This window comes from Embiotoca jacksoni, unplaced genomic scaffold (assembly GCF_022577435.1).
Source record: "Embiotoca jacksoni isolate LCO1_2020_lvr unplaced genomic scaffold, fEmbJac1.0.p SCAF_19, whole genome shotgun sequence".
NCBI classification, from domain to species: Eukaryota; Metazoa; Chordata; class Actinopteri; family Embiotocidae; genus Embiotoca; species Embiotoca jacksoni.
The window spans coordinates 5,526,646-5,542,606 of record NW_027185329.1 but is presented as its reverse complement, the minus strand read 5'-3'; the positions used below and the strand labels follow the sequence as shown (position 1 = coordinate 5,542,606).

Sequence of the window (15,961 nt, the reverse complement as noted above, 5' to 3'; positions counted from 1 at the left end):
CTCACATACTCCAACACCACCATCAAGGGCAAAGAAAGAGCACTTTCTGTGCATACATGTCGGCATGTATGTCTCTCTTTTCTCTGCAGGAGTGAGTGAGTGAGTGTGCGTGTGCGTGTGTGTGTGTGTGTGTGTGTGTGTGTGTGTGTATGTGTGTGTGTGTATGTGTGTTCATGGGAGATTGAGGGCAGAGTTCAGGGAAACCCCACATATCCCAGCTAGGCCTTGCAACCCTGAGGGAGAAACCATGATTCACAAAAACACACACACTTTCTCTTAAACCACAGACGTTACCAGACCTGACCTTGACCAGACCTGCCAACATACTCACCAACAGACAGACACAAGGGAATCTGGGAAACAGGAAACAGGAAGTTGGCCTTGTCCAAGCCGAGTGTGAAAGCTCTGTTCATAATGAGTTGTGTATGAAACTCGTGGTGTGTGGTAAAGTGTGTAAAGACAGACTTGTGCCCTTACTAATGCCTAGTATTGTAAATTACTTTAATAGTTGCTGTCTACATAGTGTGACAGCTCCCCAAGTGTGTGTGCTCATTTGTGTCCGCCGGTATGTGTGTGAAGCCCCCTGACCTGGGCAGCATTTAGCAGAGAGGCAGCTCGGCTTGTGGGAGGGGGCTGCGATGGGATCTCTGGTTTCAAACAGTGCTGGTGCCCTGGGACCAGGCCATGTCAAAGGGCCTGTCCCCGATGAGCCATATTAGGGCCCTGATCCCCAATCAATCAGCACCATGCTAAAAAGAATCCACAACAGGACGGCAATTAAGCCCCGCCGAGGACTTAACCAAACATGTGTGAGAGATAGGGTTAGTAAGTAACTGTGTGCCGTTCTTTGACTCTGTGTTTTATGTAGAACTGCGAGTGTGTGCGTTTGCATGGCTGCTTGTGGGTAAAAGGCCCAGTGTACTCCGGAGGTGCGAGGACAGAAGTGAAAAAAGTACCAGTAGGATGTCTTGGTTTTCAAAGCAGTACGGTACACTCACGTTTAACAATTGAAACCCAGTCAAAAAGTGAACGTAAGCATGGCCAGAACACCATTTTATACCTTTTGCCAAGAAAGTTTCATCACTTCATTTTCCATGTTTGGCAGAAAAGTACGAAGCAATTGGGGTATCTGCAACAGCTATTTCTCTTACTTACAGTTAAACTACGGGTTAAGAAAACTCACAGAGCCCGTTGTTGGCAGGTTTGAACAGTACGAGACATATTTTGTTAACCGGATCCCAAAATTGACATACGTTTTGGAGAACCCCTGCGTTTGTCTGACGTGGAATGCTAAAGTGAATCAGCATGTGGCAGAGGAGGAGTGCATCCAAAAATTGAGTGGGCCTGTCATCCCCTCAGTCTGAATAGGTGCGATGCTTGTGGTGTGGAGCGAATCATCATCAGTCCTGGCCGGCATCTGAGAACCACAGCAGTGTTGACACTGGCACCGAGGTGGGCAGAAGTGAAACCAAAATCCAGAGTTTTCTCAATGCAGCACACACGAGTTCACAGTCTCACTTAAGAGCCCATTGTGACTAAAAACAGCCCAAAGTCTACAGCGCTGCGGGGCTGTTGGGTGAGTGGACAGACTGGGATTTAAAGGGCGGAACTTGATTTAAACTGCATATTGTATCTCTCTGGCTAAATTGTCCTTGAACAGGACCATATTGTCACCACCCTAATGTCTGCACACTAAATATGAAGCTACCGCTTGCAGCCGTCAGCACAAATCACCATAAAGACAGTAAACGGGAGGGGGGGGGGGGCAGCTAGCCTGGCTCTCAAATGTAGCGACATATACAAGTTCTACAGGTCAAGATTCATACTTTGCAATCAAGTGTAAAACCACCAATATTTGTTTTTACATGAGGTTGAGTGGGACTATTTCTTTGTCAGGATCAACGACTTCTGGGAGTACTTGAGGCATTTGCACAGTTTAGATAAAAAAAAAAAAATGTGTATGGCTTAAACAAACAAGATAAAACACGTTAATTGATGAGATTTAGAGGTGCTGGTAGGTGGATTTCATTACCTTTGTACACAGCAAAGTTGGCTCTTTCTTTGTTCCCAGTCCTAATGCTAAGCTAAGCTAACCACGTGGTGTAGATTCATTTTCAGCATGCAGATTTGAGAATGCTATTATTCTTCTCATCTTACTTTTGTCAAGAATGTATATAGTACATCAGTAAATCTGCAACTGCAAGAGTCAGTTTTGGGTGGAAAATTCTCGACCTCAAAAATAAACAAGCAAGAGCTGAGGGGTTTGCGAAATGCGCTAAAAACATTTCAAGACTGTTCCACAGTACAGTAAGGGTGCACACCCCAGTGGTCACAAAAACCCGTGCAACAAAGCTGCTTAAGATTATCAATTCACGTAACCTGGACTACTCACGAACGCTAATGCTTCTTCCTGCTCCGTGTGCATTAATGTGCTGCACACCATTCGTGTGCAAAAGAAACAGTTTCAGAACTTTTTGATCACAGCTCCTACTAAGAGAGTAATATTGAGAAAAAAGATGGGGGAAAAAAACATGCGATTGTGGTGAAGTGTAGTTGCCAAGTCAGCTGGGAGATCATTCAGCTTGTTGGTTTGCATGTGGGTCAAAATATGGAATGCGGAATGGGGAATATGCAAGATATAGCTGAGAGCAAAAGAATCTGTCATCAGTTTTCTTAATAATTATCTCTCTTAAAAGCTTACATGTGGCTTAATTTTGGATGCTTGGCTGATTTCTGCCTGATAAAACCTCTATAATTTCAGAACACAACCTTAGGCATTCAGTGATTGTGTAATTACCTGCCGTCTTAATAAATCATAATCTAATTACACAGACATTGTACGAAAAGCCTTCCACAACAGCTGCTGTATATGGGAAAGAGACAAGAGATTTTAGGGTGTCAATCAGCCTGTTATGATTGCTGTACATACATATTTGAGCACGTCAATTTAAGCAAGCCTGAGCACGCTTGAGGTTCAAGTTAGTGTGACATCTCCAAGTCATTACACATTTTGGAAACTACTGCCTTAAACTAATTTGTCAATCAACTCCCGCAGCACCGAGGCTGAGACACACACGCTACAGTCCTGTCTACACAAAGTAAATTACTCCTTCCCCTTTAACGCTTTGATGCTTCGGCTGCATAATTGGATTGCCAGTGAGGCTAAAGGCAGGGCAATCCTCACGTCACGTTGTCACATCAGCTCATAGGTCAGTTCAATCCAGTGTGTTGACAGCTGGCTAATTACAGAGCCATCCACCTTGTGTAGGTGGGTTTCTTGCCACAAAGCCACATGCACACGGAAATATACAGGATATATACACACACATGTCGGAAGAAAAGTTATGCTGAATGTGTGTTTATACAGTGTTACAGTTAAACACACCTGATTGGAGTAATCATTCTTGTCGTCAAGTTACACCCAAACAAGATCTCAACTGGCAAATTAATTGCAAAAAGTAAATAAAGGTGTTACTGTATTACATAGATGTACAGATCCACATAAACATATTCACATATAGTCTGTTCATTAACAAGCCAGCACAGTAAAGGCGGTTTGAATAAATACAGGAAATTATGGTTCCAGTAAAATCTATTGGTGTTTGAAGGACAGTAATGAAGACAAGACCAGCCGAGCACAACTCCCATCAAACAATATCAACCCTCCATTTCTTAAAAAGGAGGATATGTCGAAGCAAGTGACAAGAAGATTGAGGATAAACAAGGAGTAGAAAGGTCAGAACATAGACAATCATAAGAAGCCAGAAAAAACAGAGCAGAGGGAATCTGTTCTTTGTAAACCTGTCTTTCCTTTTGTCTCCAGTAAAGAGTTGAGAGAGGAGAGGAGAGAGAGGAGGAGCAATGGAGGGAAAAGAGGAATACAAAAATGAAGCTATTTTTGAAATTGCTTCTTTTTTCTTTTTTTTTGTCAGCGCTGAGAGAAAAGTGGAGGGGAAAGTTTGGAGAAATTCAAACAGCCACGACAGCCAAGGTGTAGTGTTATTAATCTTTTCAAACAGCGAGAACACCCCTCTATTATAAACACAGACAGAGACTCCGGGCTCAGTGGCCACGTTGCATAAAGTCTGTTTATTGCTGCTGTCAGATTAAATACTTCTACATCCAGTAAATCAAAAGTTTTGGAAATTGAAAAGCTGCTATGTTTTACAAACGAAAGAAATTCTGAAATACATTCAGCCCTTTGGGAGCAACGGAAACAAAACTATAAACACAACTTTGACATATGATGACCTTTTTATACAGCTGACGCCAAGCAAATATAGAATTCAGTTGGAGTTGTGTTTTTTGTCAACTAATAAATGCAAGTTCAACATTCATTCTCTTTTACCTCCGTTTTGTTCTCCACCAGCTGCTGAGGGAAATACGAGGCGGTTTAGCTGCTAACTTTGTCTGTGAGCCATTTGGTGCTGAGCAGGTCTTGTATATTGTTTTTTTTTTTTTTTTTTTTGGCTCAAGGGCCACTTCAGACGTGACAAAATGAAGCTAGCAACTTCTCGCAATTCACCAGGATGCCACATTCTGTAACCTGCCAGTTTACACCAAAGCAACAAGACGAGATGGTGTAACATCTCCACAGCAATGACTTTCTGTACTTCTGTTTCTGCTTTTGTGGCTTTATTGGAAGACAAAATAATTTGTCTTAAAACATGAATGAGTATAGAAGAGAGTGTGCAAAAGTTGCATTTTGTAATCGTGATGAAACTGCATAAACACCCAAAATTTTGAGAGGGTCGAGAATTTGGAGCTTCAATAGAATATCCCTGGGGCTTGTGACAATTTATGCTATTAATTTGAAACAGACTGTTTTGGCAACTTCTCCTGTCTATCAGCTGGGCTGAGTCGAGCTGAAATGGGCCAGTTCACATTGTTGCAACTTTTCCCTGCAGTGTTTTGTGCAGTATGGTCTTTTCAAATCTTCAAAATGTTCTTAAAAGAAGAAACATGAATTTTGGGCCAAAAGCTCCACAGAACTAAGAGGAAATCCAGATTAGGGTGATAATGCTCTGTGGCAATACCTTTCACATTTACAGCTGTTTTAACAATTAAAATTCAAAGGCTTTTTGCAACTTTTAGGTTGTATAAAGTTTTACCAACCCTAAACATGCACTGAATGTCTTTTATAATTCAGGTTCAATATCTGCCTGCTTAACATGTGTCTGATGCAAATCTAATTAATCTCACTTAGTAATTGGATAAAAGTAAAGAGAAGAAAAAAAAAGAGAGATGAAAAACAGCGTAAATGGACAGTTTTCGGCTGCTCTGTCAGAGGAAGGCCGTTTGCATGCAGGCCTCTGTAAGGAGTTATTATCTGCCTCTGATCTGAGCTTACAGCTAAAACTCCTGTCGGCTCACACAGCTAATCACACCTGAGCGCCGCCGACCCCGCAGGACCCAGGAATCAAAGAAAAACATGCAACCCCGAGTGTTAATGGTACCATCCTCCTCCTACTCTCCTAACACTGTTTTTCTTTCACTCCCTTCACCCCCCCCCCCCCCCCCCCGTCTCCAAAGCGCTCTTTTTTTCCCCCTGCAAATGAAGGAAGTATGGCAGCGCATAGAGAGAAAAAGAGAGAAACATATAAAGTTGGGGGTCTAATTTTGGCAGGCCAGACGTTTTCCCCCTCACCCTGTGTTTGTTCTGGCTTTATGAAAACATCTCCAAGGAGGAAAGGGAGGGAGGTAGCAGGAAGGTGGAGGGAGGGGAACGTAGAGGAGCGTCGACACACTAATCTGCTTCTTAATTAGCGCGAGCTGCTGATATAATGATGAAGTTCGAATTGGAAGTTAAACTGAATCGGAGCTGCAGATGTGAAACTTAAACAAAGAGTCAGATTCAAATCATAAAAAGCTGGGCCATTGACGCATGCCTTGGACTGCTGTCGGGCTTGTCTTAAAATAATCTTTTGACATCATAAAGAAAATGTACCACTCTTGTGTCTATAAGCAAAGATAAAGCTACCACTTCATAAACAAATAAGCAAAAATTAACATATCTTTTGTTGAACCCCTTAACATACACTTTCCTGATTTCATTTTCCCTTTGGTAGCTTTAAAGGTATAGTGGGCTGTTCTGTATAGATCTTTGGCAAGGCCTTGAATCAATACACACAATGCTGATCAAGCCAATCACTACCAGATACATCTCTCAGTATTTTACTGTCCGTAGAGCCTGCATCAGCTAAGAGTGCAACAGAAAAACCTATAGAAATGTTTCTGAAGTAGTTGCTCCTGATTAAAAATAACCTCAGTGTTCAGAAGAAGGATTAAGAAAAAAAAAAGACAGCAATTGACTGTATTTGTGAAACATTTGGAGTAGGCTATGTAGCTATTACGAGCTTTTGTATTTTCTCTCGCTACCAGAAGGGGTCGACAAAAGTTCCTCACTGACTTATCTTTTTCCACCTCTTCATTATCACAAGGAGAGAAACTAAACAAGTTTTGGATTCATAGCAAACAACAACAAAAAGACTTATTAAAGCAACACATTAAGGTTTATATGCCAGACTACAGTGTGGGATTCCTACAGTCTCCAGTAAAGAGATACGGCTTTTAATTAGTTAATCTTATTTTGTTACCTTTGGACAGACCCAGGCTACCAGTTTCCTGATTATCTCTGGATTTCATGCTAAGTCCAGCTATCTGAGACTGGTCTAGTCATGAGACTGGTATCAACCTTCTTATCAAATTGTAAGCAGGGAAGCGAATGAATATGTTACCCAGAGTTCAAACTATTGCTTTAATAAAGACATGACTTCATTGGAATGTTTGGCTTTAAAGTCTTCAAGCTTTGACCGGGCAAAATCCTGGAAAAAAACAAAGATGAAGAGACAGCAGAAATAGATCGGCCTCACATTGGCACATACCTTACATATTTAATTATTAGGAAGAACCTGGTTTCAACACTATGAACACATGATCTGCAAGGAACAGGGATTTGAGACCTGACATGTAGAGTCTTGAGTCTTGAATGACTTGAGACTTTAAATAGATTTAAAACAAGCCTGAAATCTAAAAATATCTGTGCTTGAGGAAAAGTTTATGCTTTAAAATTTCACAATACTTTCCTTCCTTTACTCTTTCTCTGTTTTTCTCAAACATGCTCTTGCTTTCTCCTTCCTGTATTTCAGATCTGCTTTACTGTGTTTCTCTGCTCTGGTCTTAGGCAGCTACATCGAACACGAGCTGTCTGGATTACAAGCTGAAACCTCCAAGCTGTCAACTTTTACTTGGCCTGTGGCTACTCTCAAAAACCCAATCCTCGGGATGCATATGAACGCGCACACTGTAATGTTTTGCGCACCGCAGAGTGTATACTTAAGCTCTACGTGGAGGGAATGGAAATCAGAGCACAGACCGAAGCAAAGACAACACGGAGGACCTGAAGTTCATCTTGTGTTCAGGTTCAACAAGGTGGGTGGCAAAAAATGTTCCGCCAAATTTGTGAGTAATATTTGTGGCTAATTCATCCCAAGAATACGGAAGTCCCTCTGGTTGCTCGCTCTCTGGGGAGTAGGAGGTAAAAAAAAGAAAAAAAAGTAGTGCAGGGCAAATGAATGCATTTCACAAACTGACAAGCTTTTGCTCCAGATGTCTTTCCAAAAACTTCGAGTCGAGGGGCAGAAGTTCTGATGCTTGAACAGCTGTGGTGTGAGGTAACCGGGCGCAGGTCATCATGTGTCATCATTAGGTGACCTTGTCTTCTTGATGGCTGCCACCCTAACTTTACAGCTAATAAGGTGGCTGTGACACTAATGATGAGCAGCAGTGACAGTCAACCCACCACTACTGCAGTTCCACCGCTGTCAAAGGAGGCCCCAGTCTATTTAAATGAGGTCTGTAATGACTGTAATGACTCAAGAGCCCATGTTGGTCTCTGCTTAACTGCAAATACTGGCAGGAAAGAAAACAACACGAGGAGAAGTTAATTTATACGAACACGTGACGTGTAATATGGTGTTTGGTGTGTTGAAGCTGTGCCTCCATGAGTTTGAATCTTTCAAACCTGAGACTGAAGCACTCCTAAATATGAGCTGAGAAACAAGTCTGAACATCAGAGTATTTAACTGGAACCCATATTTATGAATGTTATCATCATCACAGTGAACTTCGTGGCATCAACTCAAACTCTTGACTGGAAATAGAACTTACCACCGGTTAAGACTTTTATAAAACTTTACAGCCTCAAAAATTACCTTAAAAATGTAACATAAACATGAAGTGACACCAGGAAACCTTTTTTTTTTCTTCTAAATTTGTAAATATAAAAGATGAGTCCAGTACAATTTTTTAAATGTCCAAACAATAGGATTGTTGCAAGGAGTCTTGAAATGAGCACATAACTATTAAATATTCCTTTTGTCTAGAGTGCATGAAAACTATTTGTCTGATGTGAGCAATTGTTTTACGAAATTCTCATGATCATAAATCATGTAAGCCTGGGAATGTCATCCTGATAATCACTTATGTTAACATGTGAATAGAAGCCTATTTTAATCCTCATTTAATTTTCCGTTTGACTGTGTTTCCAAAGTTTGTACAACTGCATTGAGACTCCAAAGTCTCTTTGATTTTTGTCTTTTATTGATATTTCCCCGGAGAAAGTGCATTGTGATTTCTTTGTGAGCCAACTGTCTCATCTATGAAATAAGCTGTAATTTGGTCGTGGAGGAAAAATCAAAAACATGTAAACAAAGGAATGGCAGAAACAGATGTTTGAGAAGCAGCACATGCTGGAGTGTGTGTGTGCGTGTATGGCTGTGCATGTACCCGTCTCAGCGTGTGAGTGGATTTAGTAAGTGTGTGATATCCACTTCGTGCCAGCAGTTTTGATTCACAGAACGCCGCATGGAACATGGCAGGGAGCCTTGCCATAATGTCATTGGGGAAAAAAAATCATCCAGTTTAACTCCTTTGATCCTGCCAATATCAAACGAACTGAGAAAGTTCAAGGAGTTTTACCCGATAATGCCGAGAAGACGTCAAAACAAAGCGAAGGAAGCGCGCCAGACTCAAACAAACTTTTGATTTGGGCAGCAAAGAACGCGCCAAGAAAATGAAAACGTTGTCGTTGAACGTATCTTGAAACTTTATGTATCGTTTGGTTTTCCTTGCTACTCTGAAGGACCTCCCACCTTTAATTTGATATGCATGTTCATGTTAAGAGTTCAGTGCTGTGGTTAGTTGTGCTGTAACAGTCAGAAAGCTAGCAGCTAATTGGGTGACTACAACAGTAACCACGGAGACAGATGTTGATTATTTTTCTATACTGCTCATTTCAGACGGCAGTTGTAACATGTAACACATGATCCAAGTGTAGTAATCTTATCCTGAAAGTATTTTAGGAATATTTTAGTTCATCAACTAAGCTCACTAGTAGACAGAGCACTTACACTCTTAACTAATTACAGCCCTGAAACCAGATGAATGTCTCATTATTGCCCTCAAATTGAATTAATAGGAAAGGGTTTGAGTTTTGTCAACATTTTGAGTCATGTCCTGTGTTCTGATTAGAGCTGGCTGTGAGCAAATTAACCCAATTTCTCCAATGCTACGCGGATGAGTGTGTTAGATGCTATGTGTGCACGTCAATGTCCACTTCAGGCCCTGATATGGGACTGGTGTACAGTCCTGTTCCCGTCCAACAGTCCACATGGTCCCCATTCCAACTGTACCTCATGGCTGGTCGAGTATTCAAATGTGAACCATATGAGTCTCATTGGTTGGGTAGAGAAGCATCAGAGGTTTGGGATTTAAAGGGCCGTATTAAATATTAATTTCGCCATGCTGAGACCTGCACCAATAAAATGTTAAATTACAGACCAGGCTTTGTAATAATGTGAGTGATTTCACAATGAATATGCTTTATAGGACTTCTGAGGATAGCTCTTTGCACACAGTGATTTAGTATGGCGGAAGATACAAGGCTGTATCAGAACACTAGAGACAGCATGTCAGAATACAGTAGGAGTATTATTAAATGCCCTTTAATCCATTTACTGAACTGTCTTTCGCTTTAGTTGATTTAGGGCTTTGTACCACACTTTCATACTTTTATTGCACCCATCAAATTACTCCTATCTATCAAGCATTGAAAAAGGCCTTTTCAGTCAGTACCCCCAATTTGATACCGAGGCTACATCCACACAAACTATTTATCTATTATCTAACCATTTTAAATGCATAATTTTTACTACATTTATTCCCACATGGATATAATTACACACTTTCAACTAAGTAAATCTTACATTAGAGCGCTTTATTTCAAACCCGAAATAACAGCGAAGATTGTAATATGTCAGCAAGTGCACTAGAGGGCAGCATGAAAAACACAACACGCAACCACACAAAAGAAAAAACACCAAAAACACACATCCACACGGTTTTCTTCCACCATCCCAACAACGATTTCAGAGCCTTTGTATTTCGCCTCTAAAACCAACGTCTGTTGACATGCGCCTCTCACGCCAAGGTGACAGCAGGCGTCACAAAGACACGTTGCCCTCTCGTGGATCTGGAGGCTTCTCTGTGTGCAGCCGGCTCGCTAGTTTCTACTGATAGCAGCGGAGGCGTTTAGGGAACATCGGTAAATTGTAGCATCTAGTTATAATTTGCATTTGAGGTGTTTCAGGGACATCTGTAAATTGAAGCTACAAAAAAAACCAAAAAACAAAAGGTTGGCGCCACTCTCCCCCTCTAAAATGTATGAAATCTAAATAGTTGTACTGTAATGTAATTTTCTTAAAAAAGGATTTTCAAAATTGGCACTAAAAAAGTACCATTCAGGAACCAGTATGGAAAATTTGGGTTTCATTTATGGACACATAGTTAAGAGAAATCAAAACAGAAAACTAACTATACTTGAGACTTGAGAGTACGTCCTCTGTAAAACTCATAAATCTTTCTGCATTTTTCAAAGTATAATAATCTATAAAATATGATGCTGCCACCATTTGCAATCTGAGTGTGAGGTTCACTCACAAACCACTCCTCTGAAGCTGTATTGCATTCTGGTAAGTACAGTACGAATAGACTGACAGAGAGAAAAATGGATGGAGGAAAAGCAACTTACGTCGGCCTTCCTGGCAGGGGTGTAGGGAGTGGATCTGAGAAAGGAGACAGGGAGATTTCTTACTACAGGATAAACAATATTGTTCCCAGATTTCTGTCCGAGCAAGCTGCCAGCTACAAGAAGGATCCGTTGAGATCAGTGTTGCTATGAGGAACAAAATCTCTAGTAAAAAAAGATAGATAGGAGTTTTTAAGTGCTTTGCTGGCCAGCTTTAGATGCAAAGATGCTTCTGTCATCACTCTAACTCTTCTTACCAAATTTGACAAACAGCACGCCTGTCGTGGACACGATACCCTGCGTGTTGGTGGCCATGCACTGGAAGTAGCCTGTATCAGTAGTGTCCAGGTTGCGGATGCGGAGGCGTGATCCGTATAGCGTGGACCTGTAGGAGACCCGTCGAGGCTCCTGCACCACAGGGGCGTCGTTCTTCAGCCAGCGCACGGTGGGTGGCGGGTTGCCGGACACACGACAGAAAAGCTCAGCTGTATGGCCCAGGGATGTGGTTATGTTGTTCATGGGAGCGTCAAGACGGATGAAGAAAGATCCTGGAACACACAGAGAACATACGTAAGAAGAAAAGGGGAGAATTAGAAAGAGAAGGAGGGCAGAGCGGAGAAAGTTGGGGAAAAAGTTAAAAGACATTTTAAAAGGACGGTGAGAAGAAAATCAGGAGTGAGCAACAAAAAGAGAGAGGAGACATTGTATTACACAAGGCCAAGAATAAAGATATAAATCGAACAACACTTACTGTGCTACATCAGAGCCAGATATTAAATCAAGCATGCTGCTGTATGAATGTGGTAAAACAACTCTGTGTTTTCAGGCACACATATTCACAGCCTGGTTTTGCAAGTTATTTTGTGGTTGCCACCGTCTTGACACCTAATTTTACTTTTCACCATGGCTGTATGATGCCAGAGGGGTTTCCCCGGCTTGTGTATGAGCTTTGAGGCAACATCACCTCTTCTGATTTTGAACAAGAAAAGAACAAGCTTTAAAGGGACAGGTGTGTCTGTTTCATTAAATATACAAAACAAACAGATCAAGAGTAAGTTACAGTCTTCAGGACAAAATTACAAGATAAAGACAGTCAAGGGGATGACACATTGACATTTTTTTTATAAATCTGAGAAAACTTATCTACTTGATTTAAACAAGTAAAATCTGCTTTATTGTTCATTTTGGCACCTAGCTGACATTTTCAGACAGACTTCAGACATTTTGACACTATTCTCAAAAGGTAAAGCTACCAGAAATCATTATAATACCCCAGTATGGCCCTGTATTGTATTGGAATATAGAAGTATTGGAAAAGACAAAGAAAAACAACACACAACAAGTGCATGATTATCTCCAGGACCATATTTTTCCTCAAGGTGGTCAGAAAAAAAAAAATCTGGAGGGCCACCTAAGAGCTTAATGTGTAGGAAAAACATTGGTGTTAATGTCATGAAAAACCTCTGGAAATTTCGCTCAACCCCAAAGCCCATCTTAGGTATGCAGAAATGCTCCTGGTTACACAAACTTGCCAAAACAAACCAAGGAGGAAAAGCACATACAGGGGAATATCAAATACTATTCAGAGAAACCTGAATATGTGTGAATGGAGAGGTTGATGATTAAAAATAGAGGCTCATTCTTAACTAATGCAAGTACACCCACTCATTTGAACCTTTACTACTGTATGCCATGCAAATTAATTACAGGGAAAGTTATCAGGAATGTTGCTGTAGAGTTGGAGAGTTGTTGGGAAATTAACATCCAACTACCAACAACATTTAAAAAGCTTCCAGGTCTTGCCCCCTCACAGGAGTTTTTTCAACAACGCCATTTGCTGTCTGCTCCAACGCTGCTCCTTCTTCTCTCCTAATATAATCTCTGTTGTTGAGTACTGCATACATAAGGGACAGTTAAGTGGAGTACTACTACAGAAAATTACTGTAAGTGGAGAGGAATAATTCTAATTCTCAGTTTAAGCTGATTATACACAATCAAAAACATGATTATTAATATAATATTCCATTTCTGGCAATAAATCTCCTTAATCTTAAACAGGGAACCTAGCACACCTCCGCACCGCTGACCAATCACAGTGTGAAGTGTGTGAATGTTACTGCCAGTTTCAGAAAGATACAGAAAGTAACTTTCAAAGTGTGTTTGGCAGGCAAACACTTACACTGTCCTCCCTAGAGCCCCAGGCTTAACACAGCAATGTGGTACTAACAAGTGTGTGACAATATGAAGATACTCCCACCATCGACCACACCACCACTCTCCCCTCACCTCTCCCCCCTTCTCGCCCACTTTTTATCTGTCCTCCTTTCTCCACATGCTTTACACAACTCTCTGTCTTGTTTGTACAATCCTGTCTTTTCACATTTCAGCACTGCAGCCAGACCAAAACCTCCAGCAACTCAATGCTTAAGTCAACTGGAACCATATTCTTATTTTTGGTTATGTCTACTACCAAATAAAAAGATTTATCTTCTACTACAGAAAACTTTCATCCTTTTCCTCTTTCCTATATTTACTCCCCCACTCCATTCCTGATGTGTGAACTTCACTTCAAGACACAAAAACTATATCTCACCAAGGTGTGTGGGGGAGATGCTTTTGCATTACATCATACAGACAGCATGTAGAAGTCACAGGGCTTGCAGTAACCCGTGAACCTTTTTTTGGTTGACTAAATGAAAGAAAATGCTGAGTGCAGCAGTTTCTGCACTTAATTTGTGTCACTTGTTTGTTTTCACAACTTGTTTACTCAGCCGTTTTGCTACTTTGTGTCTTGTTTCACTTTTCAATTGAATTTGTCGAGACTGGTCATGTTAACATTTGTAATCACTTTATAAGTCATGAGACGGCCATAAGAATACTGAGATGGCGGGCGAGATTACATTCCATCGCTATCAAAGTCAATTTCATGCACATCAAGTAACAATATTTTCTCATTTAAACTTCCCCCCGCTGTCTGGTGGACACTGAATTTATCGCATTAGCCGACTCACATTTCTAAAAGGCAGAAATGTGCCATGACCTCAAGTCAGACTGGTTCTGTCCTCAATGTTTAGAGAAAGGATGCACAATCCAGAACAACCATCCTATTTTTGATAATTGTGCTTTTTGGACTGATGGGTTTTTAGGTAGGTAATTAGTCATATGGCTCCTTATACAGTATATCATTTATTTTGATGCTGCAATTATCATTTCTTTCTAGTTTGTTAGTGAACTTCGAATGAGTATACTCACTTGTATTTACAGTGAAGTCATTAATATTTTTTTGTTTATATTCACCTCTGTTTACTGATTGCTAAATGACTTCTTTGAATTGCCGTGATAGCAGATGTCGATCATAGATTGTCTATAAAAATGGATGTAGTCTTCAGGTCAGGTCTGAAAAGTGCAGAAGGGTCTTCAAGTGCAAAAAAAAGTAAAACTGATCAAACTTGTGATTTTAAGAGGTTTCATAATATGTCTAAGGTTCGACTGGTCAGACGAGCTCTGACAGGCAAATCATAGCAAGAATCCTGATACTTATCACCACTGAAAACCACACTTCAACACCACACTCAAAAAACGACCATACTCAACATGTAGTGCTGAAACTAATCACAGAGGGGTGCAAAGAAAGGTCAATCCTACTGGGTGACACTTTTATCTTTATGAGGCGACATGACAGTTTATCTGTCCCTTCCTCCTTCTGTGTGTGGGTGTGTATTTGCGCTCTGATTTGACTTCCAAACTGTCAACAAGAAATCATGGAGGTCTGTTGGGAATATGCTCCTGTACACTATTATGAATTTAGTGAACGCAAATCCTGCCTACATGCTGATGTAACACTTCACCGCCTTAATGTGCCTGTTGGATCTAACTACAGGATCTAAAAACAAAACAAAACAAACTCACTCCAAAAAGATACCAGTGCTCAGCCAGAGGGAAGAAGGTCAAACAGTGAGTCACTTTATCACCGTCTCATTAGTTGAGTTGATGGAAAAGAAAATGGTTTCTGGAGCTGTGTCTCTGCACACTTCATTAGCTGTAGTAATAACTGACAATAAAGCAGTAGGGAGCAGAGTGAGGAGGAAAAAAAAAAGAGACAAGACGAGAAGACAACAGAAGTGAAGAGGAGAAATATGTCCTGCCAATGTCTGCAACAAAGCCACTCTGTATGTAATTGTCTCGTGGTGAGTGTTGTGGTATTTGGCACCAGGAGCATGTTGAAACTCAAACCCTTTGCTGCGAACTGTCCCTTTAATGTGGCAAGCAACTAAATGGTGCCCTGTCATCAGCCTCCATTTTCTCGCAGGAGTTTTGTACAATCAAACGCTCACATGCAGGCACACAAATGTAAACACACGCACACCCACACAACCGCAACACACACAAACTATGCATGCTCAGAACAAGACACGTTACACAATACGGTTTCATTTCACCAGCACCACTGTATTTGGGGATATTAGCCTGTATTTAATAACAGACATACAGTAAGGCTGCGTAGGCCAGGCTTCTCTCAGCAAGACACAAGCTCAGAAACCTGAGTGGCCGGCTGCACAGCTAACTAAACATACTCCGTAGATACACTGAGGACTGTAGCACTTCCAGCTATGGCGAAAGGTGAATTTCATTAAAGCTGGGTCACTCTCCAACAGAGAGAGAGGAAAGGAAGTCAGGAGAGTAGAAAAAAAAAATCCATATGAAATGAAACAAAGACACAGAGGAAGACTGAAAGGAACCTTGAGGGAAACCAAGTTCAGTAAACTATCATCACCCCTGATTTCAGCCCAATAATGAGCCGCTTTCAGCGTGATAACTTCCTGCTACTGATGCATACTGATAGAGCCACGCTACCTGAATACTGTCTGTTTGGTC

At 41.1% G+C, this 15,961-nt stretch overlaps 1 protein-coding gene across 1 annotated transcript in view; it reads right to left on the bottom strand.

Annotated features, from left to right (window-relative positions):
* The window catches only part of ror1 (receptor tyrosine kinase-like orphan receptor 1), a 121,481-nt gene that overhangs the window by 23,382 nt on the left and 82,138 nt on the right, over nucleotides 1–15,961 (bottom strand). The window contains exons 3-4 of the mRNA XM_069153167.1: nucleotides 11,344–11,634; nucleotides 11,090–11,123 (exon numbers count right to left, since the gene is read on the bottom strand). Of these exons, the coding sequence (XP_069009268.1) occupies nucleotides 11,090–11,123; nucleotides 11,344–11,634 (325 nt within the window). The remainder of the gene's footprint in view (nucleotides 1–11,089; nucleotides 11,124–11,343; nucleotides 11,635–15,961) is intronic.